Source organism: Lampetra planeri, chromosome 54, assembly GCF_965212315.1.
Source record: "Lampetra planeri chromosome 54, kcLamPlan1.2.h2, whole genome shotgun sequence".
Lineage (NCBI taxonomy): Eukaryota > Metazoa > Chordata > Hyperoartia > Petromyzontiformes > Petromyzontidae > Lampetra > Lampetra planeri.
The window spans coordinates 7,838,595-7,864,576 of record NC_136160.1 but is presented as its reverse complement, the minus strand read 5'-3'; the positions used below and the strand labels follow the sequence as shown (position 1 = coordinate 7,864,576).

Genomic DNA, 25,982 nt, shown 5'->3' with positions numbered 1-25,982 from the left:
GCTGAAGTGTGTCTAAGAGCTGGCTGTGACGAGGAGTTATATAGTCGCGGGGGATGGAGGAGGGGAGGGGCCATGGTGAGTGTGTGGGCGGGCTGTGGACTGGGAGGCAACGCTGTGAGGAACGGGGAGGGCGCTGGGAGGCAACGCATGAGCTCAAACTGAAGCTTTGTGATGCAGGGGGCGGAAGTAGATAAGAAAGCTCAGATTAAGCAGCCTTTGCAATGGCTTGAGGCTTCAGTTTGAGCTCCATACGTTGCCTCCCAGCGCCCTCCCCGTTCCTCACAGCGTTGCCTCCCAGTCCACAGCCCGCCCACACACTCACCATGGCCCCTCCCCTCCCTCCATCCCCCACTACTATATAATAATTCCTCGTCACAGCCAGCTCTTAGACACACTTAAGCGGTTGTGGTGCTTTCGCTACGTTGTCCTCACCTGAAGAAGGACGCTTGTGTTGCGCCCGAAACGTCGTTAGTTAATTTAGTTGTTTTAATTTTTTTTTTTTACGGTGACTTTACCGAAAACAATTACAAGGAGCCAAAAATGTCTGTGTGTCCTGCGCGTGACGTCACTCCACGTCGGCCAGCCCCCCTCATTAATACTCATCATGAACAGGTGACGTCCACCACATGGACCCCCCCTCATTAATAATCATGAGCGGGTGACGTCACTCCACATGTAGCACCCCCCTCATTAATAATCATGAGCAGGTGACGTCACTACACATCGAACAGCCCCCAACATTAATAATCATGAAGAGGTGACAGCTTCCAAATGGACACCCCCCACCATTAAGGGGCCATCCATAAATGACGTCACGCAATTCTGGACGAGTTTTGACCCCCCCCCCCCCTCGTCACACGGCGTCACAAAAAATGTCCCCCCCTCAAATATGACGCCACAAAGCTCTGCCCCCCCCCCAAACCATATTTCAATTTTAAAAATAAAACATGCTTCAAATCGCTTTAAACTATTGTCATTGTAGTGCGTATTTAAGGTGGCGCTGCACTCTGATGTTGTAGGAGAAAACATGTATTAAAAAGTCTATTTAATTAAGTAGAACGTGTTGTCTATATTTATTTAAAGTTGCGCATTTTGGTGTGACGTCCCATTTCTCACCCCCCCATCACAAATGTCTGACGTCATTTTTGGACGGCCCCTAATATTAATTAGCTGGTGACGTCACTCCACATGGGGGGGGGGGCGATGCGCCTCCTCCCCCCTCCTCGGCGTCAACTCACAACCCTCACTACAAAGGCAGAACCCTCACGTCACGCAATCTCTGTCACGCTGTTGAGACATCAACAGCGTGACAGAGATTGTTTTTGTTTGCCACGTCCACAGCCGCCCACGATTCAGAGCACCGAGTGGCGGTGTCTTCTATGTTCGGCTGCTAGAGCAGAGGCGCGTGTCCAGAACGATTGCCTGGATCATCTTGATTTGAAGCTTTCGCGACTGCAGGAATCCAGACGCTTTGGTTCTTTCAGTAAAGTCACGTAGGTAGAAAAGAAAATAGATCACGACGTTTCGGGCGCAACACAAGCGTCCGCCATCAGGTGGGAAAGCGTGGTCTGCTGCTGAGGCAGACTGTTTTAAAAGGTTTGAAATGTGTGTAGCCCAAGGGTCATAAAGAAGTGGGCGGGGCTAGTGATGTGAACGTGAGAAATTAGCATGTTAATGTAAGAGCGGAGAGCGGCCTCCTCGACGAGGGCACGGAAGTGGCTATGTTAATGTGAGAGATTAGCATGTTAATGTGAAATTGAAGAGTGGTGCAATCCAAAGGCATGAGAGTGCAATCCAAAGGGCATGTGAGCATGAGATTGCAATCCAAAGGCATGAGAGTGCAATGCAAAGGACATGTGAGCATGAGAGATCTAAGAAAGAGGCATAGAGAGAGAGACACAGAGAGTCGGAAATAACAGCTGACATAGGCAGGTAGGATGGAAACATCACAGTCAGTTAAGACTTTAACCTAGTTAATAACGTCCTCCCAATGGTTGCTCAGTTTGTACCCATCCTCTCGGTTGAAGTTGTCTGTGTTTATATATTTGGATGGGTTCATGAACAAATCTCTGAAAGTAGCCGATAGGTTTGCAGAGTACCTCCGTCTTGGAAAAATCTATTTCATGTGAGCCCACAGCGTGAAAACAATCATCAGCCACGGCTGAGGTATTGGTCCTACCGTGTTTCGGATCTGCCTTGTGTTCACGAACGTGGTCCGAGACATGTCGTTTCGTACTTTCGTTTCCCCAATGTAACTGCTGCCGCAACCACAACTCACTTTGGAGACACCAGGGTATTGCATGTCAGGAATCACATCCTTTACAGATGGGATTAAATCACGGATTTTGTGTACTGTGTTGAAACGAACCTGGATATTGTTTAAAATTTTGTAAATATTTTTGGTAACCCCTGCTATGTACGGTAAAGTGATGGTTTTGGTTGGATCCTCAGAAGGTTGTCTCCGCATGGCTGAGGAGACAGCTTTGCGGATTGTACGGTCCGAGTATCTGTTCATCCTGAGGGCTTGGTGTACATGCTCCAACTCACTGTGTCTTGCCTCACGGCAGATGTGGAGCGTACGTTCACAGGAAGTTCCTGTTTTTTTATGCTAATTTTGGTCACGTGACCAGGAAGTCCCGATGTTAGATTTCAGTGAACCACGCGGGCACGGGCCATCTTACTCATAATTCAAGATGGCGGCATGCATCGCATCTCAGTGAGACCACAGCCGCACTGGTCCATTGTGGGAGCTTAAGAAGCATTGTCTGTAAGTTTGTTTATATTCCTATAATATTGGCAATGCTGTTGTGATGTTGGAATGACCGTTATAGTGATGTAAATGCCTTTATGGTGCCGTTAAGTTGTTGTAGTAAATACGAGGCCTAGTTAGTAACGAAGCCTGCGACTTTCCTTATTGTGGATGTTACTTGTGATTTAGTAGGTCGAGTCAGACTTGTGCCTATGTTGCGATCCTGAGAGTAAAGATGACGAAGTATCTCATCCACAGTTTAGTGTTATGTGTAATGCTGTACATTTGGGGTGCAGTGGGATGAATACACGATGTGCCTGTATGCAACGCACCGGCTTGTGCTCTTGTCTAGCTGTTCAGTGGTAATGTAGGGGCCTGGTCCTTCCAGGATCTATTGTTATCTAAGACAATGTTCTGATGCTGTGGTGTTGTGTTGGTGTTTCCGGATTATAACAGATGCTGTATCCGTGTTTTCTCACCAGTTTTACCTTGTTACAATCAATAAATGACGATTGGAGTTGGACGTTCATCTTGGCTCCGAGGGTTTATTGAACGCAAGGTTATCTACTCGACTAGCGGTTCAACGCAGCGCACAGCGAGGCCGAGATACACTGGCTAGGTAGTGCTGGTCGGAGATGCAACGTGCCCGATGGTGTAGTGTTTTGATTAGGGAATTCTTCTGGGCTGGATGGTGGTGGGAGTCAGGCTTTAGATCGGCATCCGTGTGGGTGGCTTTCCTGTAGACCTAATGTCGATCTCCAAAAAAGCCACCCACACTACACCATAGGGAGTTTGCACGTGGTCACGTGGATTTTTTCTCTGGGTCCTTTGGTTTTTCGTTCCACATTTAGAATCAATATCACGCACTTAAGAGTATTTGGCGACTGCTCTACATTTCCACACAAGCCACTTCGCTGAGCTATCATTTGCGGCCAGGTCGCTTCTGAAAAAGAGCTCAATAGCTGCTGGAGAGCTGTGAAACAGACCTTCAAAGCTCATCGGATTCCTCCAGTTTCAATATTTTGATTCTGACCGTTGTGTAAAAGTGGGAAGTAGGTGACGAGAGCAAACCAATTGAAAAGTGATTTCTTCAAAAGGGCTTCTTGTCTCTAGTTTGTTGTGCTTCCCCCGCACCTCTGATTAGCACGGTTGGTTGCGTACGGTGCGAAAGAAGTTCAACACACACACAGACAACGCAGAGCAGTGGACTCGAGTCCGTTTTACAGAGAATAGTCACCTCAATATCTCTAATTAATATTCCTGTAACTCGCTTCTTTTCTAATTGTGCTCCGAGTCATCACAATGGAATGTGCCCGAGCCCACTTTTAATGATTCGTTGTAATGTTTAGTGATTAACATTCGTGTCTGTGCAACGTTCTCTTTAGGAGTCCTTGTGTGAGATGGAGCCAGTCGATATTGCTCCAATTTACACAAAACTAAAGACTTTTTCACGATTGCGTGCTTGATTTAATATTACAGTAATCGATCACTTGTACCGTAGATACAATCACCATATCTCCCTTATTAATCCATTAATTTCATCATTCGAGTCAACTATTTGATTAATATTTTGTACAATAAGCATTTTTATAATACTGTGCCTCAGTCTCGTCAGATCTCAGAAGCTCAGCAGAGATTTGAGCCTGGATAGTGCTTGGAAGGACGACCACCACCATACACACAACAGGTGCTATAGGCCACGCCGTGGTCAAGCACAGGAACAGATCGCCCTGCATTCCTCCAGGGTGGTGAAGTATGGTCAAATATCACCTATATATAGATGACCATCTTCCTATGCACGAGGCCCTCATACATCCAGCAGTGGATTTACAAAATTGTCTGCATGTGCTGCAGTATACACGTTCGCCACGCAATGACCGGCGTGGTGAAGTATGGTCAAATACCCCCCCCCCCCCCACGGCTATCGGGCATCCCTCGTGCGTGGGGTGGGGGGAGAGTGTGGGAGCCGAATTGTCAAGACTGTAGCACAAACAAAAACAAACTTGTCACGAACAAACACTGCGACAAACTTTGTTATCTTTATTACGTTTACACACACGTGCGATAAACCACAGCCATGAAGAAGGGAAACTCGAGGCTTGGTGGAGCGCGCGTTACACACTGGCAGTGCTGCTGCTGCTGGCTGTCGGCCACACCGAGGCAGGGCTCAGAGTAACGACACATGACGTCACAACGATCACCTAACGCCACGATTCAATACTAAACGCATCAACTTTTACCTCACACACACCACGATTTACCTCACGCCCCTCATCATTTACCACGAAAAATACTAACGCATCAACATTTACCTCACACACCTCATCATTTACTACAAAAATTACTAACTCGTGAAAATTTACCTCACACTGCATCATTTACCACTAACACACCTCACGACAACTAACACCTCACTTCTTACCTCTTGCCTCATTGTTTACCAATAACGCCTCATTATTTACCTCACGACTAACACCTCACCACTTCCCACGAACTCACACTTAAAACAGTCTACCAACATCACGATTCATAATAAATGTCTTTTGGATTAGATTGTGTAGGTATAATGTCAATGTCTAACGACAACCACAACTTACTCAACTAAACATTTTATTTGACCAGATAAGGCCCACTGAGCTGTGTAGCCCTTTTTCAGAAGCGACCTGGCCACAAATGACGGCTCAACCAAGTGGCTTGTCGCGTGGAAATTTTTAGGAGCCAAACACTCTAAACATGTGATGTTGATTCTAAACGTGGAAGGTAAAACCGGAGGACCCGGAGGAAAATCCACGCGACCACGGGGAGAGACATGCAAACTCCAAATATACAGGTGTCAGGGTCGAACCCACGACCTCCTGCACAACAGGCGAGGGAGATAACATCTCGCCACTATTGCTTGACTCGATTGGCGATGTCGGGTGGTGGAGGGTTCGAGTGAAACACGAGACATCATGCCCACACGATCCCATCCAACAAACCATGTATGAACCGCCACAAGCTGTTGACTTTAACAAGGGGGGGGTCAACGCGGAAACAGAAATGAGAGGGGGGTTGCGGGCTCAGCAGCTCCGCTCGCACACGGTCCAAACTTGTGGGAAACGCATTTTCACCGGAAAAACACAGAGGGTGGAAAATGACAAAATCCGAGTTCGCCTCGGGACAGCGGAAGCCAAGGGACGACAGCGTTAAACGCTTCTATTTATTGTATTCACGGCCGCTCTGCTGCTGCCTTGAGGGGGCAAGGGAGGGAAGTGAAAGGTAATGGAGCCTCGTGTGTCACAGCGTGCGGGAGGACTGGGTCCGGTGCTGGTGACCATGGAACGGAACTGGGCTGGTTCCCTGGTAACTGGACACTGCCTACCAGACAGTGGCGGAGGCGTCGCATGCAAACCGGGACGGAGGGAGGCATGGAGCGTAGATGGAGGGAGAGATGCAGGAAGAGATGCAGGGAGAGATGCAGGGAGAGATGCAGGGAGAGATGCAGGGAGAGATGGAGGGATGTGGAGAGTGAGAGAGTCATGGTGGGAAAGAGGGATGGATGGAGGCCCAGAGGGAGGGAAGGATAGGAGGAGGCATTGAGGGATGGATGGAGAGAGGGAGGGAGGCAATTAGAGCAGACGGACGGTCTTGCCGGTGACGGTGAGGAAGTCCTCGTCAGCCAGAGCCCGAAGCGTCTCATCAAACAGCTCCTTCGTCACGGCCTGCACAAGCACACGCACACACACACAGATAAAGATCCCCCATCTAGCCTTGACAGACTGTTGGGGCAAGTGCTGTTCGCGAGCGCCTGTGAAGGCTGGCACGGCACATGAGGGGGTGGGTGGCCAGCACCACGCCCTGCCGCCTTTGTTTCCATGGCAGCGATTATTACACACCGCACCAGGTACTCATTGGAGGCTGATTCGACCTAGGGGAGGCCCTGAACCGGATGTTGGTCGTAAGTGGGAATCGAACTCGGGTCGCCAGGTTGGTATCACAGCATGCTAACCGTTGTGCTACCGCTCCCCATACATAAACACACGCACGCATTTTCGAGCGAGCGAGTAAGCGAGCAGCTGGTCGAATGAGCGAGTGTCATATTGGTCTGGTGAGTGCACGAGTGGTTGAGCAAGCAAGTATTTGAATGGCCAACTGGCGGAATGAGTGCTTGAGTAGTAGAGCAAGCGAGTGTTTGAGTAGCAGAGTGAGCGAGTGTTTGAGTAGCAAAACAAGCGAGTGTTTGAGGAGTAGAGTGAGCGAGTGTTTGAGTAGCAGAGTGAGCGAGTGTTTGAGAAGCAGAGTGAGTGAGTGTTTGAGTAGCAGAGTGGGCGAGTGTTTGAATAACGAAGTGAGCGAGTGTTTGAGTATCAGAGTGAGCGAGTGTTTGTGTAGCAGAGTGAGCGAGTGTTTGAGAAGCAGAGTGAGTGAGTGTTTGAGTAGCAGAGTGGGCGAGTGTTTGAATAACGAAGTGAGCGAGTGTTTGAGTATCAGAGTGAGCGAGTGTTTGTGTAGCAGAGTGAGCGAGTGTTTGAGTAGCAGAGTGAGCGAGTGTTTGAGTAGCGGAGTGAGCGAGTGTTTGAGTAGCAGAGTGAGCGAGTGTTTGAGTAGCAGAGTGAGCGAGTGTTTGAGTAGCAGAGTGAGCGAGTGTTTGAGTAGCAGAGTGAGCGAGTGTTTGTGTGGCGGAGTGAGCGAGTGTTTGAGAATCAGTGTGAGCGAGTGTTTGAGTAGCGGAGTGAGCGAGTGTTTGAGTAGCAGAGTGAATGAGTGTTTGAGAAGCAGAGTGAGCGAGTGTTTGAGTAGCAGAGTGAGCGAGTGTTTGAGTAGCAGAGTGAGCGAGTGTTTGAGTAGCAGAGTGAGCGAGTGTTTGAGTAGCAGAGTGAGCGAGTGTTTGAGTAGCAGAGTGAGCGAGTGTTTGAGTAGCAGAGTGAGCGAGTGTTTGAGTAGCAGAGTGAGCGAGTGTTTGAGTAGCAGAGTGAGCGAGTGTTTGAGTAGCAGAGTGAGCGAGTGTTTGAGTAGCAGAGTGAGCGAGTGTTTGAGTAGCGGAGTGAGCGAGTGTTTGAGTAGCAGTGAGCGAGTGTTTGTGTGGCGGAGTGAGCGAGTGTTTGAGTAGCAGAGTGAGCGAGTGTTTGAGTAGCGGAATGAGCGAGTGTTTGAGTAGCAGAGTGAGCGAGTGTTTATGTAGCAGAGTGAGCGAGTGTTTGAGAAGCAGAGTGAGCGAGTGTTTGAGTAGCAGAGTGAGCGAGTGTTTGAGTAGCAGAGTGAGCGAGTGTTTGAGTAGCAGAGTGAGCGAGTGTTTGAGTAGCAGAGTGAGCGAGTGTTTGAGTAGCAGAGTGAGCGAGTGTTTGAGTAGCGGAGTGAGCGAGTGTTTGAGTAGCAGAGTGAGCGAGTGTTTGAGTAGCAGAGTGAGCGAGTGTTTGTGTGACGAGTGAGCGAGTGTTTGAGTAGCGGAATGAGCGAGTGTTTGAGTAGCAGAGTGAGCGAGTGTTTGAGTAGCAGAGTGAGCGAGTGTTTGAGTAGCAGAGTGAGCGAGTGTTTGAGTAGCAGAGTGAGCGAGTGTTTGAGAAGCAGAATGAACGAGTGTTTGAGCAGCAGAGTGAGCGAGTGTTTGAGAAGCAGAATGAACGAGTGTTTGAGTAGCAGAGTGAGCGAGTGTTTGAGTAGCAGAGTGAGCGAGTGTTTGAGAAGCAGAGTGAGCGAGTGTTTGAGAAGCAGAATGAACGAGTGTTTGAGTAGCAGAGTGAGCGAGTGTTTGAGTAGCAGAGTGAGCGAGTGTTTGAGTAGCAGAGTGAGCAAGTGTTTGTGTAGCAGAGTGAGCGAGTGTTTGTGTAGCAGAGTGAGCGAGTGTTTGAGAAGCAGAGTGAGCGAGTGTTTGAGTAGCAGAGTGAGCGAGTGTTTGAGAAGCAGAGTGAGCGAGTGTTTGAGTAGCAGAGTGAGCGAGTGTTTGTGTAGCGGAGTGAATGAGTGTTTGAGTAGCAGAGTGAGCGAGTGTTTGAGTAGCGGAGTGAGCGAGTGTTTGAGTAGCAGAGTGAGCGAGTGTTTGAGAATCAGAGTGAGCGAGTGTTTGAGTAGCAGAGCGAGCGAGTGTTTGAGCAGCAGAGTGAGCGAGTGTTTGAGTAGCGGAGTGAGCGAGTGTTTGAGTAGCAGAGTGAGCGAGTGTTTGTGTGGCGGAGTGAGCGAGTGTTTGAGTAGCGGAATGAGCGAGTGTTTGAGTAGCAGAGTGAGCGAGTGTTTATGTAGCAGAGTGAGCGAGTGTTTGAGAAGCAGAGTGAGCGAGTGTTTGAGTAGCAGAGTGAGCGAGTGTTTGTGTAGCAGAGTGAGCGAGTGTTTGAGTAGCAGAGTGAGCAAGTGTTTGTGTAGCAGAGTGAGCGAGTGTTTGTGTAGCAGAGTGAGCGAGTGTTTGAGAAGCAGAGTGAGCGAGTGTTTGAGTAGCAGAGTGAGCGAGTGTTTGAGAAGCAGAGTGAGCAAGTGTTTGAGCAGCAGAGTGAGCGAGTGTTTGAGTAGCGGAGTGAGCGAGTGTTTGAGTAGCAGAGTGAGCGAGTGTTTGCGTAGCGAAGTGAGCGAGTGTTTGAGTAGCGGAGTGAGCGAGTGTTTGAGTAGCAGAGTGAGCGAGTGTTTGTGTAGCAGAGTGAGTGAGTGTTTGAGTAGCGGAGTGAGCGAGTGTTTGAGTAGCAGAGTGAGCGAGTGTTTTAGTAGCAGAGCGAGCGAGTGTTTTAGTAGCAGAGTGAGCGAGTGTTTAAGTAGCGGAGTGAGTGAGTGTTTGAGTAACAGAGTGAGCGAGTGTTTGTGTAGCGAAGTGAGCGAATGTTTGAGTAGCGGAGTGAGCGAGTGTTTGTGTAACAGAGTGAGCGAGTGTTTGTGTAGCGGAGTGAGCGAGTGTTTGAGTAGCGGAGTGAGCGAGTGTTTGTGTAGCGAAGTGAGCGAATGTTTGAGTAGCGGAGTGAGCGAGTGTTTGTGTAGCGGAGTGAGCGAGTGTTTGAGTAACAGAGTGAGCGAGTGTTTGTGTAGCGGAGTGAGCGAGTGTTTGAGTAGCGGAGTGAGCGAGTGTTTGAGTAACAGAGTGAGCGAGTGTTTGAGTAGCGGAGTGAGCGAGTGTTTGAGTATGACAGTGAGCGAGTGTTTGAGTATCAGAGTGAGCGAGTGTTTGAGTAGCGGAGTGAGCGAGTGTTTGAGTAGCGAAGCGAGCGTGTGTTTGAGTAGCGGAGTGAGCGAGTGTTGAGCGAGCTGCCCGCACCATGTCGGACTGCGTGCGGAGTTCATCGAGTAGGCCCTGGTACTTGAGAGCCGGGCCCCGGCCCTTGGCCTGGATCAGCTTCTTGAGGGCCTGGACCAGCTCCTCGCGGCGCTTGCGGGCGGTGGCGCTCATCCCTACACCAACACAGCACCGCACACACACACACAATAAACACACAAGCACAACAATAACCACACACACGTGGCGATTGTGACAATGCCGATGGCCACATACCCGTGGTGATGGTAGTGAGGATGGTTGCAATTGTGATGATGGAGGTGGTGATGGTGATGATGTTCACATACCCATCGGGATGATAGGTGATTGTGGTGATGGTAGTGATGGTGGTGATGGCGATGTTTCCGTACCCATGGTGAGGATGGTGATGGTGGTGATGTTGGTGGTGATGATGGTAATGATGGTGATGATGATGTTGACGATGGCGGCGACGTCCTCCGTGGCGAAGATGGAGATTGTGGTGATGGTAGTGATGGTGGTGATGGCGATGTTTCCGTACCCATGGTGAGGATGGTGATGGTGGTGATGTTGGTGGTGATGATGGTGATGATGGTAATGATGGTGATGATGATGTTGACGATGGCGGCGACGTCCTCCGTGGCGAAGATGGAGATTGTGGTGATGATGGTGGCGGTGATGATGATGATGGAGAAGTCTCCGTAACCGTGGCAAGGATGTAAGATGACGGTGGCGATGATGACGATGGCATCGCCGTCCCCCCGTACCCGTGGTGAAGATGGAGATGTCTACGATGCCGGTTCGTGGGTCCGTCGCGGCCTGCTTCAGGGCCTCCCGGTGCAGCCTCTTGGCCTCCTCCACGTCGATCATCTCGACGCGCGGGGACAACCGCACCTTGGCGTGGGCCTCGGCCAGGCGAATCAGGCTCTCCAGCTGACGTGGGTAGGCCGACACGGAGCCGTGGCCGCTGCCCACCTTGCGCATGTCCACGTAGGCCTATGGGGGGTGGGGGAGGGGGGTTGAGACAAGAGGGGAGGGACATGGTCATCAACGCCTTGCTTTCACTGGCACATGCGAGCCGTGCCGGTGCGCTCTCCCCGTCTCTCTCCCTCCACCGTTAGTCCTTTGGGCAGCAGGTTCAGCTACAAGGTCGCCTGCTGCAGCCTGCACCACCATCACCACCACCAACCACCCACCACCACCAGCATCACCCCCAACCACCACCACGAACCACCGCACCTCGGACTCTCAGCCACCCCCCCCGTATACCCCGTCCCGCACCTCCGATTAGCGCGGTTGGCTACATACGGTGCGAAAGAAGTTAAAACGCGCGTACGCACATCTCTCTTCTCGCTGCTGTCACCCTGCACTGTGGCTCGTAGTGGATCTGTCTGCAGTGGCAGTACCGGCAGTGACGACTTCCCCCTCCTCCTCTCTAGACCCTGGACAATGACCAAGGCCACTGCCGAGCGTCGTTTCTCCGTGGCAGCCCCAGTCCGTCCGGAACACGTCCATCTTTGTTGTCACTGTCGTCACCGTCAGTGCCGTTATCGTCGTCATCGTTATCATCGTCGCTATCGTCATCATCATCGTAGTCGGCATCATCTTTCGCACCGTACGTAGCCAACTGCGCTAATCGGAGGCGCCCCCTAGGGGAAGGACAACAAACTAAACACAAAAAGCAGTTCTAATTAAACGAGTTTGTCAATCTAGAGTGACGATGATTTAAAAGTGCATAGCTCCCAGTAGCTTCCTAATATCGGAAGGAAAGAGCGTTCCAGACGGCCGCACAAGCACGTCCAAAAGCGCCGCATGATATGGAGACCGTCTTTTGTCCAGCGGGGGGAGGGGGTCGGAGGGGGGGGTGGGGTCTGTGCCTCACCTGGATGAGCGTCTGGCCGGCTTCCTCGCTGAGTGTGGGGTGCACGTAGAGGCGCGAGTAGGCGATGTAGTCACGCAGCACCGCCATGTCCAGGAACTCCTCGTCCACCTCCTCCTGAGACTGGAAGTAGAGCGAGACGAGGTGGTGCGCCAGGCGGCGGTCAAACGCCTCGTCCTGCGGGTCCAGGATGAGGAAGATGAGGTCAAACCTGCAGCATGCACACGGGGGGGGGGGGGATAGACACACAGGGGAGAGAGAGGGAGAGACGGAGACCGGCAGGGGAACGGAGGCCAACAGGAGAGAGGGAGGGAGAAAAAGGTTACTCAACTCTTTCTACACATTTACAATTGTGGGTGAGTAGATGAGCATGGGGGTTGGTAGGTGAGTGGGTGGGTGGCTGAGTGAGTGAGCGAGTATCTGCAATCCACCAACTCTCAGACAAAGCAACTGAGCAGCCAAATCAGTGAGAACCGAGTCTCCAGAAGTTGCTCTTCGTCAGCCCAATGAAACCAACAGTTTTGTGTGCCACGGTGGCTAGATGTTAACTACCTCACCTGACATGCAGGAGGTCGTGGGTTTGATCCCGACCGTGACGCCTGCTCTAAATTATTTCCCGTGGTCGCGTAGATTTTTCTCCGGGTCCTCCAGTTTTTCCCTCCACATTTAGACTCAAAGCACGTTTAGAGTATTTGCGTCTGCTATAAATTCACACACTGTAAGCCACCTCGATAAAACTATCATTTGCGGCCAGGTCACTTCTGAAAAAAAAAGAACTGTATAGCTCAGTGAGCCTTACCTGGTCAAATTTAAAATGTTTAGATTCACAGAGCTATCAGGAGTTGAACTCGGGTCGCCGGGTTCACATTGTGGCACGCACTCACCGCTCTGCCACCTCCTCACCACTTGCACTAAACAATTTTTTTTTATTTTATCCAGTTCGGCCCACTGAGCTGTATAGCTCTTCAGACGCGACCTGGAGAAATGATAGTTCAACAAAGTGGCTTACAACGTGGAAATTTATAGCAGCGGCCAAAAACTATAAACACGTGGCGTCGATTCTAAGTGTGAAAGGGAAAAACTCGGGAGGGGACCCAGAGAAAAATCCACGCGACCACGGGGAGAATGACACGCAAACGACACATTGACAACAGGCGTCAGGTTCGGGATGGAACCCCACGACTTAACACCGGCAACCCCCTCCACAGCTCTGAGGACCGAGCGCATCGGCTCAAATGTCGACGTGCGACGGAACGTCGACTCTCCGTGCGTCAGGGGGTATCCGGGGGAGAGGACCACCCGTGCCACCCCCACCCCCCCTGCCCCGCTCCGGTCCTCACCGCGAGAGCAGCGTGTGAGGCAGCTGGATGTTCTCGATCGTCGTCTTCTTGTGGTTCCACTGTGACTCCACGGGGTTGGCGGCCGCCAGGATGGAGGTGCGGGCGTTCAGCTGGCAGATGATGCCCGCCTGCGGCCGCGCGCGGAGACAAAGTAAAAGGGTCAACCCCCCCTCACCGCTCCGTTCGGTCCGCGCGGCAGTTGGGGCGAGCGCCGTGATAGCGAGTAGCAGTGCCGGATGAAGGCCGGCACGGCACACAATGGGGGTGGGGGCCAGCACCGCACCCTGGCAGCCTTCGTCTCCCCTGTGCCGATGTTTACACACCGCGCCGGGTACTCATTTGAGTCGGTCTCGGAAAGGCCCAGGACCGGTTCAAATAATCGTCACTGATGTTGGTGGCCGCGAGCGGGAATCAACCCCTGGGCCCTCGGGTTCGAAGCGCAGCGCGCGAATCGCTGCTCCCCTGGCACGCAACTCCTACGGTACGCCACCACATCTCCTGTCAGAGGAAACTCGACAACGGTGGCAAGCCCTACGCACGATCCAACCGGTGTCTCTTGTCGACACGGCGCAGCGCACCGCTCGCGTTCACACGGAGGAGCGTCTGGTGGTGCTGCAGCCCCCCCTCACCTTGGCGATGGAGAGTGTCTGCTGCTCCATGACCTCGTGCAGCACGGAGCGCGTGCTGTCGTTCATCTTGTCGAACTCGTCGATGCAGCAGACGCCGTTGTCGCTGAGCACGAGGGCGCCCGTCTGGAGCACCGTCTGGCGCGTCTCGGGGTCGCGCGTGACGTACGCCGTGAGCCCCACGGCGCTCGAGCCCTTGCCGCTCGTGTACTGGCCCCGCGGCACCAGCCCGTGCACGTACTGCAGCAGCTGAGACTTGCTGGTGCCTTGCGTGTGGAGAGGGGGCGGTGGGGGGGGGGGGGAGAGACACCGTGATGGTGCTGCCACGAGGATTTCTCACACACACCCGTGTGTGTGTGTGTCAGTGTGCTCGTTAACAGCACCTAACCCCAAAAGTCTGTTCAGGCAACAGTGTTGACTTAAAACTTTCGTGACTGCAGGAATTCATATTCTTGGTTCTTTCGGTAAAGTGACGTAGATAGAAAATAAAAATAATAAAATACAATTAAAATAAAAAATAAAAGCAAAAATCCCACAACGTTTCGATCTCTACCCCCCCTCTCTCTCCCCCTATCTCTACCCCCTTCCTACCCCCCCATTGTCTGACTGGCTGCCCCGCCCATGCTGTGTACGCTGCACAAGTTCTCCTCCCCCCAACTCTCGTCCACCGCCCACTCACTTTGGAACCCCTTATATAAGCAGTTGCATTTGGAGGCTTGCCCTCTTTTCTCTCAGCCTTATGAAGACCACTTGTGTTGCAACAGTCTGTTCTATATGGAGGGGATCTAAGTCTTTGGTAACATAGCGATTAGCACACAGCGCTACGAACCCGGCGACACATGGTCGATTCCCGTTCACGACCAACACCAGTGACGATTATCTGAACCGGTCATGGGCCTCCCCTAGGTTGACTCGGCCTCAAATGAGTACCTGGTGCAATGTGTAAATATCACCACTGGGGAGACAAAGGCGTGCCGGCCTTCATAGGTGCTACTCGCTAACAGCACTTGCATCAAAAGGTCTGTTAAGGCTATACGGTGGACCTTTGTCTCGTGAGCGTGTGCACATTGTGGGGTGACCAAAACACAGCAAGTTGGCACAGTAGGGGGCCAAATGTGGTGCATCTACCAGTCAACTCAGTCAATAAACCCATGGCAGCGGTGGAGCCTTTGACACTTCACGTGGCCTCAGTGCACCTGGCCTGGCACAGGCGCCGTCACCGCCACTTGGTGGCGAACGGCGGCTGTTGTTGTTGTTGTATGGGCCGCGTGGGCTACACGGAGGCCCTTTGTGTGTTGTGTACAAGCGTGTCGCCCGCTCACCCGGGTCTCCGCACAGGAGGATGTTGATCTCCGCGCGGAAATTCCCGCGGCCGGTTCCACTGAAGTCTTTACGGGTGCCGCCAAACAGCTGCAGCAGGATCCCCTACGGCCACATCATCACCATCCCACATCATCACCATCCACATCGTCACCATCCCACATCGTCACCATCCCACATCGTGATCCACATCGTCATCATCCACGTCGTGATCCACATCGTCATCCACATCGTCATCCACATCATCATCGAAGTCACCATTATCAACATCGTCATCATCATTAACGACATCATCGACATCGTCAACATCACGCGTCATCAACATCATCAACATTGTCATCGTCATCATCGACATCAATGTCATAGATGTCGTCATCAACAACATCTTCGACGTCATCAATCATGTCACCTGTTCACGTATAATCCACTCCCTGATTGGATGAAGGCATCGTAATTATAAACTCACTTCTACCCGTGGGTGGGCAGTACAGCAAAATATGGACTAATCCCCATCTGTTCCATCTGCATGAGATAAGTGTGTTGCCCACCCCAACAAACCTCCTCACAGCGCGTGTATTTTCCACGCGCATTCCGGTATCCCCCCACGTGTGTGAACATTTAACATTAGATGGCCGAAAACAACTTAACGCGTAGAGGACCGCAGAGCTTGGGCAATCGTTGGTAGCAGCAGCCGAGTCACCGTAAGTGTTCTGAGCTCCCGGGCAGCGGTTTGGCTGGCGCAGCGTCTGTGCCGATGGCCTCAGCGAGTTTGTCATCAGGAGGCACAATGGATGGCTCCAACCGAGATCGCATGAACGCGATTTTACTAAAGGAGTCCGATCGTGCACCCGCAACCGTCTGTCATCGGACCCCAAGAGCCACAATTCCCTTGCTCTCCAACCCCACTTAGTTGTGACCCCATGACCTTGTGACCCCGTAACCCCGTGAGCCTCTCACCTTCTTGATGTCGTCGTTCTCGTAGATGCTAGGCGCCAGAGCGGAGGAGAGACGGTCGTAGATGTCCGGCTTGGAGGCCAGCTCCTTCAGGACCTCCACGCGCTCCGCAGAGAACACCTGGGGGGGGGGGGGCGATGAGCGTCGTACAAAAACTAACTCAGGGGTCTCCGCGATCGTGGGGTTCCCCAACTCCTGCCTTGATCTCCCTGAACCGCGACAAGGTGGATCGAGTTGTAACCAAGCAAACGAGGTGGGGGGGGGGGGGGTCGCCCGGCACCTTGTGCTGCTCCTCGTCGTCGATGCCGCGGAGGCGCTTGGCATCCGTCTTGATGAAATTCACCACGTCGATGTGGGTCTTGTACACGGACTTCACGTTGCCCGCACGCGGGTGAACACGCAGTGGCACCGCGCGGTAGATGCCTGCTCGCCCGCATACCGCGACGCAGCCACAAGTTACTCGCGCAGCACAGCCCACGCAGCCCTCGTCACCCACGCAGCCCGCGTCACCCACGCAGCCCGCGTCACCCACGTCACCCACGTCACCCATGTAGCCCACGTCACCCACGCAGCCCACGTCACCCACGCAGCCCTCGTCACCCACGTCACCCACGCAGCCCACGTCACCCAAGCAGCCCTCGTCACCCACGTCACCCACGTAGCCCACGTCACACACGCAGCCCACGTTACCCACGCAGCCCACGTCACCCACGTCACCCACGTCACCCACGCAGCCCACGTCACCCACGTCACCCACGTCACCCACGTCGCCCACGTCACCCACGTCACCCACGTCACCCACGTCACCCACGTCACCCACGTCACCCACGTAGCCCACATCACCCACGCAGCCCACGTCACCCACGTCACCCACGCAGCCCACGCAGCCCACGCAGCCCACGTCACCCACACAGCCCCCGTCACCCACGCAGCCCACGCAGCCCTCGTCACCCAGGTCACCCACGCAGCCCCCGTCACCCACGCAGCCCACGCAGCCCACGCAGCCCACTGGGGCGAGCGCCGTCTAACAGGCTCCTCTCCATTTAGGCCGCCATGAGCGGGCCGTCGGCACCAACCGCACACGGCCGCCTTTGTATCCCCAAATGCCAACATTCACACGCCGCACCGGGGTACTCGTTTATCAACTCGCCCACTCTCTCATCTACTCGCTCGTCAATCCATCCACCCACCCACCCGATCTTCTATCCATCTACAAATGCATTAACCAACTCTCTCATCCAGTCAGGAAACCGCTCGCCCACGTGCCGTGCTCACCCACTTTCCCGCCCGCTCGACTGCTTATCCAACTGCTTTCCCAAATGCTCACCCACCCGCCCACCCACCCGTGCATGCTCACCCGCTCACCGGCCCACTCCCATGCGTGCTCACCTACCTGCCCACTCAACCGCTCGCTCGCCCACCCCCGTGCGTGTGCGCGTGTGTGCATGTGCACGTGCGTGTGTGTGCGCGTGCTCACCAGTGACATTGACGCGGTCCCCGGGCTGCACCCGGTCCACCAGGTCGTTGTGTGAATACAGCACCACGGTGTGCGGCGTCTGCCCGGGCGGCATGTCGTCCGGGGACTCCTGCAGCTTGATCTGAGCACACACGCAGCGCCACCACTTGTCACTCGCCACGTCCACCACCACGTCCACCACCACGTTCACCACCAAGTTCACCACCACCACCACGTCCACCACCACCACCACCACCACGTCCAGCAGCGCGAGTTGCCCAGCACCACCAGCACCACCGCCGCCGTTAGTCGCTCAGCGGGGATGAGGTGCACGTAATGAACAGAGTTCGCAATGGTAGTGACGATGGTAGTGATAATGATAGCGATAATGATGGTAGCGATGATGATGGTCGTGATGATGATGCTAGTGATGTTGACCTATGTATATAGCCTGTGACCTTTGGCCTATGTTAAAAAGACAACGACCCGACTGGAAATCGATTGTGCCGATTCACCGCCAGAGGGCAGCACACACACAAAGATCCCTGTGGAGCCTTAGCGACTGTTGGGGCAAGTGCTGCTAGCGAGTAGCACCAATGAACGAGGGCACGGCACACGAGGGGGTGGGCGATCAACACCACGTCCGGCCGCCTTTGTCTCTCTAGTGGTGATGTTTACACACCGCACCAGGTACTCATTTGAGGCCGAGTCAACCTAGGGGAGATCCATGATCGGTTTAGATAATCGTCACTGGTGTCGGCCGCGAACGAGAATCGAACTCGGGTCGCCGGCTTCGTAGCGCAGTGCGCTAACCGCGGCCACTACCGCTCCCCTCCGCACACACACACGCACGTAGACACACACCTCTACCCTCGCGCATTCGCACACTCACCGCGAGCCCTCACCCCCCCCTCCCTCCCCGCGGGCCCTCACCATCTGCTTGTCGGAGAAGAGCGAGCGGTTGTGTATGAGCGCCATGCTGTGCGTGGTGTTGCAGTTGCGGCAGAGCGCCGGCTCGGCGATGCGCCCGCGGTCGATCTCGACGCGGGCGCCGGCGCCGCACACGTGGCAGCGGAACACCGCCTCCTGCATCTCGGGGATGAGCTGCGACGAGCGGATCACCATCCCCGAGATGGTGATCAGCTGGTCGATGTCTACGCACGCACGGGCACGCACGCACACGGGTGTTAGCGCGTAGCGCGTGTGGTGTGGAGCCCGTGTGTGTAACTTGTAGCGTGTAGCGCGTGTGCAGTACGTAGCGTATGCGGCGAATAGCGTGTGTGGCATGCAGCGTGTGTGCGGCGAGTAGTGTGTGTAGCGTGCGTGTGCACCGTGCGTGTGTGAGCATGTAGCGAATGTGGCGTGTACTGTGTGTGCAGTGTGTAGGGTGTGTAGCGGGTGTGGCCTGTACCATGCATGCGGTGTGTAGCGTGTGTGTGGCATGTAGCATGCGTGTGGTGTGTAGCATGTGTAGCATGTAGCGTGTCGTACCCTCGGGGTTGAGGTTGCGCATGTTGCGTGTCTTCACGGCGTTGTAGGGCCGCACCTGCAGCTGGTGCTCCAGCACGGAGTCCGCGTGGCGCTCCACAAACAGCTCGTTGGCCGCCATGTCCAGCGTTGGGATCACTTCCTGCCATGGCAAGCACAACCAGTCGCTCCTCAACCTCACAATCTCAATCTCGCTCGCCGCGATCTCGCCCGCCACAATCTCGCTCGCCACAATCTCACTGATCCCTTACACTGAGATACGACCACAAGCGCGGTGTGCGTGTTACAAAGCGGAATGAATGACACCGCGTCCCTACTCACTGCACACAGAAAGACTGCGCATTAATATTACACAATCATGGGCCTCCGCGCGAGTCCGTGGGCCTCCGCACGAGCGAGAGAGTCTATCGGTCCCTATGCAAGTGTCAGCGTCTGTTTGCGAGCAAACGGCTCCGTGGGGTAGGGGGCGGGCGCGTAACCATACTTCACCGCTCCGCGTGCTGCGCATGGTACGGGCGCTACCTGGGGGTAGTTGACGAGCTGGCGGTAGAGGTCGGCGTCGAAGAGCCGCAGGTGCTCCAGGTTCACGTTCAGGAAAGGCTCCCCGATCACACTCACCTGGGGCGGGGAGGTGAAGTACACATTCATGTACGTAGGGTGCAATGGTGGCTCGGAGATGTTAACTACCTCGCCTGGTTTCAAGGAGGCCTTGGGTTCGTCTCGACCCTGATGCCTGCTGCTGTATATTTGGAGTTTGCATGTCTCTCTTCCCGTGGTCGCGTGGATTTTTCTCCAGCTCCTGCGGCTTTTGCCCTCCACATTGACAATCGACATCACCACGCGTTTAGAGGGTTTGGCTGCTGCAGTACAATTTCTGGAAACAAGACCGATGCAGCTCAGTGGGCCTTACCTGGTAAAATGAACATATAGTTGATAGTTTTAGTTATCAATATAATGACTTGGTTACCCGATGGTGAATGATGGTGGTGGTAATGATTATGAAGTTCGTGATGATGATGATGATAATAATAATTATGATGCTGTAGCTAACGACGATGATGGTGGTGATGGTAGTGATAGTTATGATGATGATGATGTGTCATAGAGAGGAAGTGAGCGATGAGCAGCGAGCTGCATTTGCCGAGGCTGTGTCGGGAGAGGGAGGCAAGGGACGCGACTGGTTCGCACGCAACGTCGTGGTGCAGGCGAGCGAGTGGCGAGTGAACTGGTGAGTGGCTAGCGGGTGAGCGAGCGGGCAATTGGTGAGCGAGTGAGTGGGTGGGTGAGCGAGTGAGTGGCAAACGAGATAGAAAGTGACGAGAGAGCAAGTTGGCGAGTGTCAGAGTGGGTGAGTGAGCGAGTGGGTGAGCGAGCGAGTGGGAGAGTGAGCTAGCGAGTGAGTGATGAGCGAGCGGCGAACGAGCGGATGAGCAAGCAGGTCAGTGAGCGAACTGGTGAGTAAGTGAGCGGGTGAGTGACGGGCGGGTGAGTAGTGAGCGAGAAAGTGGGTGAGCGAGCAAGCGAGTGGGCGAGTGGCGAGTGAGCGGGCGGTCACCTCCTCGAGGCGCTGCATGTAGAGGGGCGCCGCGAGGTCGACCCCGGGGCAGTCCTCGTCCTCGCGCTCCTCGCTTGTCACGAAGCGCAGCAGGAAGCGCTGAGCGCACAAACACACAGGCGCACGGACACAGGTTCCCCAGGGAGGCCACGCGGGATGCGGGGTCAAGTGCCGCACGTGGACAACGTACCCACGACGCACTGGTGGGCGGCACAGCGACGCGCCCGGCCGCCCGTCTCCCCCAATGGGTCGACGTTTTGACACACTGCACCGGGCGCTCATTTGAGACGGGTTCTCGAACTAGACAGAGGCCCAGGACCAGTTGGGATAATCGCCGCCGGTGTTGGTGGTGACCGTCAGCTCGGGTCGCCGGGGTTCGTAGCGCAACGCGCTAACCGCTGCGCCACCGCTGCACGCGTACACCATTAAAAATGGGTAGGAGAATGCGTGTAAGGGGGCAGCGGTGAGTGGATGGAGGATCTAGCAGGCGGTGAGAGGGATCTTGTGGGTGGCGCAGGGGAACTGGGTGGGGAGGCGGTGGAGGGATCAGAGGATTTGGGAGACAAGGTCCCGTTCACAGGTGCGGAATGTGGCTGTGGCATATTGGACCACCCTGCCTCTCATTCACCCACCCACCCTCCCACTCACCCACCCAGCAACCTACCCACTCAACTATCCACTCATTCACCCACCCACCCTCCCACTCACCCACCCAGCAACCTACCCACTCAACTATCCACTCATTCACCCACCCACCCTCCCACTCACCCACCCAGCAACCTACCCACTCAACTATCCACTCATTCACCCACCAAGACAGTTCACATCGTATGGGGCTGGCAACTCCACGAAGCAGCTCTAGAGCCTCAGGCAGGAATCGAACCTTGAACTTGTCCTTGCAGGTGTTGACGTTGACGTCCGTGCCCCAGATGACGAGCTTCTGTCCCAGCGACTGCTCGCTCGCCACCGAGTCATCCGCCTGCGCTCCAACCACCACCACAGCCGCCGTGAGTGCAACAGCAATTACAACCGCAACCAAGAGCCACTGCACCAACCGCACTTACTACACCAACCGTACCAACCACAGCGACAATACCAACCATGCCAACCGAAGGTGGGTGTGTGGGTGAGTGGGTGGGCGGGTATGTGGGTGGGTTGGGGTGTGAACGGGTAGGTGGGTGGGTGTGTCGACAGGTGGGTGTGTGGACGGGTGGGTGGTAGCGTGCGTGGGTGAGCGGGCGGGTGAGCGGGCGAGTCTCTCACCGACTGCTCCACGGCCGCCAGGTCCACCTGCCGGGGTTTGTGCGCGGAGCCGAGGTCGGGGCGCTGGCGCCGGGGGGTGCCGCGGGCGCCGCTGCGGCCCGAGCTCGGCGTGCCGTAGCACAGCGGGGAAGACGGCTCGCTCGCTCCTGCACAGACAAAGACGCCCCAGGTAGGCCACGCCAGCTGATAGGGCAAAGTGTAGCACCCTACGAAGGCCGGGAAGGCATGCGCGTGCACGAGGTGGCCGGCACCACCCCGCCGGCACGGCCTGTTTGGTTCATTTACACGCCGTACCGGGAGCTAATTTTTAAGGTTGCGTCCACCTAGGGAAGGCCCAGGACCCGGTTCACATAACCATCACCGGTGTTGGTGACTGCGAGCGGCAACCGAACTCGGTTCGCCAGGCTCGTAGCTACCGCTCCAAAGACAAAGATCCCCCATGTAACCTTAACAGACTGTTAGAGCAAGTGCTGTTAGCGAGTAGCAGCACCTATGAAGGCGGACATGGCACACGAGGGGGTGGGTGATGGCCAGCACCATGCCCGGCCGCCTTTGTCTCCCACGCACTCACAGACGCCCATGGCAATCTAGTGGCATCTGCCAAGTGTCCAATGGTACCGGTGTGCATCTGGCATCATCTGGTATGATCAAGAGTTGTGTTCTTCACTGCAAGGCCCGTGGGCCACTGGCGGCTACCTGGTGGGCTTTAGTACAGCCCCTGATGCACCCCCATCATCATTGTGCTGCTGTCAAGCCCCCAATGGTTTCAAACGTGTGGCGGCCCTCACACACTAGATGATGTCTTATCAGCGAAAGTACCCCCCCGCCCACCTGAAAATCAGTGAATATCACTGATCGAAAGGTATCCATTCGAGCCTGGCATTTGGTATTATCATAATCATCATTATTATTCTGCTCGTTTACCCAGGAAAGCATCGCCGAGTCTCAACTCTTCTTCAGGAGGGTTCTGCCAAGGTGCCGCAGTAAGGGGGGTGATAATACTGCCGCCTCTGCTGCGATTCCAAATTGAGTTATTTGCGGGGGAATTTCTCAACAGCATTGGGCATGGACGAAGTTTGGGAGAAGGGGGGCACGGGGGTGGGGGGGGGGGGCAAGGCCTCCCCAAACTGGACAGTAGTTTACAATAAAGATGTAAACTAAATAAATAATATGCACCTACAATTTCGAATGTGGGGGACAAAGATAACCCCTGCCCCCCCCCCCCCAAATATAGACGTCAAACACCGCCTATGGCATTGGGATGTGGCTGTTTGTTTGTTTGGCTGATACCAGTTCCGCCGTGTGTGTGGGTTTAGCTATGGGAGGAGGAAACCTCACGCAGACAAGGGAGAGAACATACAGACTCCACTCACTCACACTCTCACTCACTCAATCCCTCACTCTCTCACTCTCTCTCACACGCTCACACTCTTTCACTCTCACTCACACATACTTACTCTCTCACCCTCTCACCCTCTCACTCTCTCACACTCTCACACGCTCATTCTCTCACTCTCTCTCACACGCTCACACTCTTTCACTCTCACTCACACTCACACATACTCACCCTCTCACCCTCTCACTCTCTCACACTTTCACACTCTCACACTCTCACACGCTCATTCTCTCACTCTCTCTCACTCTCTCTCACACGCTCACACTCTTTCACTCACACTCTCACATACTCACCCTCTTACCCTCTCACTTTCTTACTTTCTCACACTCTCACTCACACTGTTCTCCGTTCATGCGGAGGCAAACTCCACACAGAGAAAAGGCAGCAACCGAGTCGGGAAACGAACCCAGGAACTTGCCGCTGCGAGGCCACGGCACCACCGTCCTGGCACCGCGGTGTGCGTGAGCGTGGGGAGGCGAGGGTGGGGGTGCGTGAGGGTGGAGGAGGACTGGGGGGTGGTGGTGGTACCTATGGTGCTGGGCTGGCGCGAGGGCGGCGCGGGGCTGGAGAAGAGCGAGGTGCGTGCGGGGCTCGGGGCGCCGGCGCTGTCCACGCTGCCCACACTGGCGCCGACCACCAGCGGGGACGCGGGCAGCGGCACGAGGTCGGCGGAGCCCGGGGACGCCACGGCGTCGGCGGCCAAGAGCCGGGCACGCTGGAGGGGGGGCGGGGACCCCCCCACGGAGCCCGCTGCACGCACACGCACCACCGTAAATACCAGACACACCACCACAAGCACCATACACACGCACCGTACACACCGCTCACACCGCCACGTAAACAAGATTGTAAATGTTGTGGGTTTACTCTTCAGTGTGTGCTGAAACAGTAACCAATTGGCATGTTTTGTTTACGTGACAAACCTTACTAACTGGCTGTTTCGGGTGGTGGTGGCGGGTTTAACGACGCATTTATATTTACGCGATCTAAACCAAATTAAAAAAAACCTCTATCGTGGTCTGGTTGTCTGTTGGATCAGAAGCGATTGATGTGGCTGCTCCCCCCCCAAGTTTTGGAAGCACCCAAGTTTCGTCTTTTGGCATCTCCATTCTGCCACCTCTGTCCTCACTTAAACTGACTGTGTAATTAAAAATCACTTAGTTAAATATGTTGTTAAAAAGGTGCAATTATTATTAAATTTGTTGGTTTTTTATTTACTCTAGAACTGTGGGACGCTTTGATGTCGTCTGCAGGCCGAGTTGCCCATGACAAAGAGCTTTTTAGCTCTACGGCTTTACTCGGTGGGAAATACCCTCCTGGTGCCGAGTCTCTGTCTCTCAGCCACACGAGGCCATGGCACAAGGGAGATGTCTAAACTAAACGTTTTATTTTGCCAGGTAAGGCCCCACTGAGCGACGTAGCTCTTCTTCACAAATGATAGCTCAACGAAGTGGCTTATCAAGTGGAGGGGAAACCCGGAGGACCTGGAGGATCCACGTCGCCACGGGAAGAGAGAGACCCCGCAGACTCCAAATATACAGCAGCAGGCGTCAAGGTCGGGATCGAACCCACGACCTGCATACCGGGCCAGGTAGTTAACATCTCCTAGCCACCGTGGCGAGGGCAGTAAGAGAGATATCACTATAAGGGCAGCAGATGTCAACGATGGGGGTGGGAGATGTCATTGCGAGCATGCAAGCGAGTGGCAGCACGAGGAGGGCAGCGGCAGCGACGGATCGGGGGGTGGCAGAGGGGGGCGGTGGGGCAGCAGCCACGTACGTGTGCTGGGCACGCTGCTGTCGCCGGCAGCCTCGCGACCGCGCTTGCCGCGCCTGCCCTGCGGGGTGGAGGGTGGAGAAGACATCGTCCTGACGATGCTGCTGGTCGTGGGGGGCTGGAGAGGGGCAAAGGGGGAGGGGGCGAGAGGAGGGGGCAGAGAGGGACCGGAGCGGCACGGGTTAGAGTACAGCTCAAGTTTACATCGGAGCTAGGTGAGTGTTGGGGCCAGTGTTAGTGTGTTAGTGTCTAAGCTAGGCTGGTGTGTTAGTGTGAGCTAGGTTAGTGTGTTAGTGTGAGCTAGGCTTGTGTTGGTGCTAGGATGAGGTCTCGCTTGACAGCGACTGCCGAGTGAGCAGCGGGGCGCGCACAGCAACAGGCGGGCGCGCGCCACCACAACCACAGCCTCCCCCACAGCCTCCCCCACAGCCCACGGTGGTGATGGCGATTGTTGTTGTTGTTGTAGTAAATAAGACAGTGACAGCTGTTCGAGGTTGTTAAAGACTTTCGCGCCAAAACTAAACACACTTGTCGTACGGTGACGCTTTGGCAGTGGCGCACGAGCACACACACAACGCGACTCAACACATTCTCCAAACACACACACAGCGGCCCGAACGGAAACACATGACGGACGACGTTTCGGACAACCGCCCTCCTCACAAAGCCGAAACGGGAGCGGCGGGCCCAGCGCTTTGACGCGACCCCCCCCCGCCCGCCTCGCGTCTCTCTGCCCTCTCGGGGACCCGCGCGGACCTCGTCAGCCAGCCGAGCCGTGTGCCCTCGCGATACACGATGGAGCACCCCCCCCCCCCCCACAACGGTGCAGATACGTTGAGGAGGGTGGGGTCCTGTAATCCTGTGCCCCCCACTTGTAAATCTCACCGAGTGAGTGGAGGTGGAGATGCCGCTGCTGTACACGCCGCCTCCGAGTGCCTTTCCCGCCAAAAGTGGTAACCACGTGACGAGTTTTCGCGGGTAAAAAAGCAGTTGA

The 25,982-nt window shown here is 54.7% G+C and overlaps 1 protein-coding gene across 2 annotated transcripts; it reads right to left on the bottom strand.

Moving 5' to 3' along the window:
• Positions 1–4,766: 4,766 nt before the first annotated feature.
• Positions 4,767–25,982, bottom strand: MCM4 (minichromosome maintenance complex component 4). 2 transcript variants are annotated; one of them, XM_078617481.1, is made up of 19 exons: positions 25,874–25,982; positions 24,992–25,106; positions 23,741–23,962; positions 21,817–21,962; positions 21,437–21,532; positions 20,554–20,652; positions 19,521–19,616; positions 19,002–19,140; positions 18,444–18,664; positions 17,532–17,652; positions 16,335–16,477; positions 16,058–16,174; positions 15,103–15,205; positions 13,784–14,046; positions 13,155–13,282; positions 11,818–12,025; positions 10,703–10,931; positions 9,960–10,093; positions 4,767–6,450 (listed from the first exon to the last, which is right to left on the bottom strand). In XM_078617481.1, the coding sequence occupies exons 2-19, from the start codon at positions 25,074–25,076 to the stop codon at positions 6,358–6,360; spliced, it is 2,643 nt and encodes an 880-aa protein (XP_078473607.1). In that variant the 5' UTR covers positions 25,077–25,106; positions 25,874–25,982; the 3' UTR covers positions 4,767–6,357. The 2 variants fall into 2 exon arrangements, with proteins under 2 accessions (XP_078473607.1, XP_078473605.1); XM_078617479.1 differs by lacking the exon at positions 25,874–25,982 and adding an exon at positions 25,745–25,801.

Coding starts and splice junctions, on each gene's coding strand:
- MCM4 (XM_078617481.1), bottom strand. CDS start 25,076: ATGTCTTCTCCACCCTCCACCCCGCAGGGCAGGCGCGGCAAGCGCGGT. Junction 21,963..23,740: donor GCGCCAGCCCAGCACCATAG/GTACCACCACCA, acceptor TTGTCTGTGCAG/GAGCGAGCGAGCCGTCTTCC. Junction 12,026..13,154: donor CCTCACACGCTGCTCTCGCG/GTGAGGACCGGA, acceptor TGCATGCTGCAG/GTTTGACCTCATCTTCCTCA.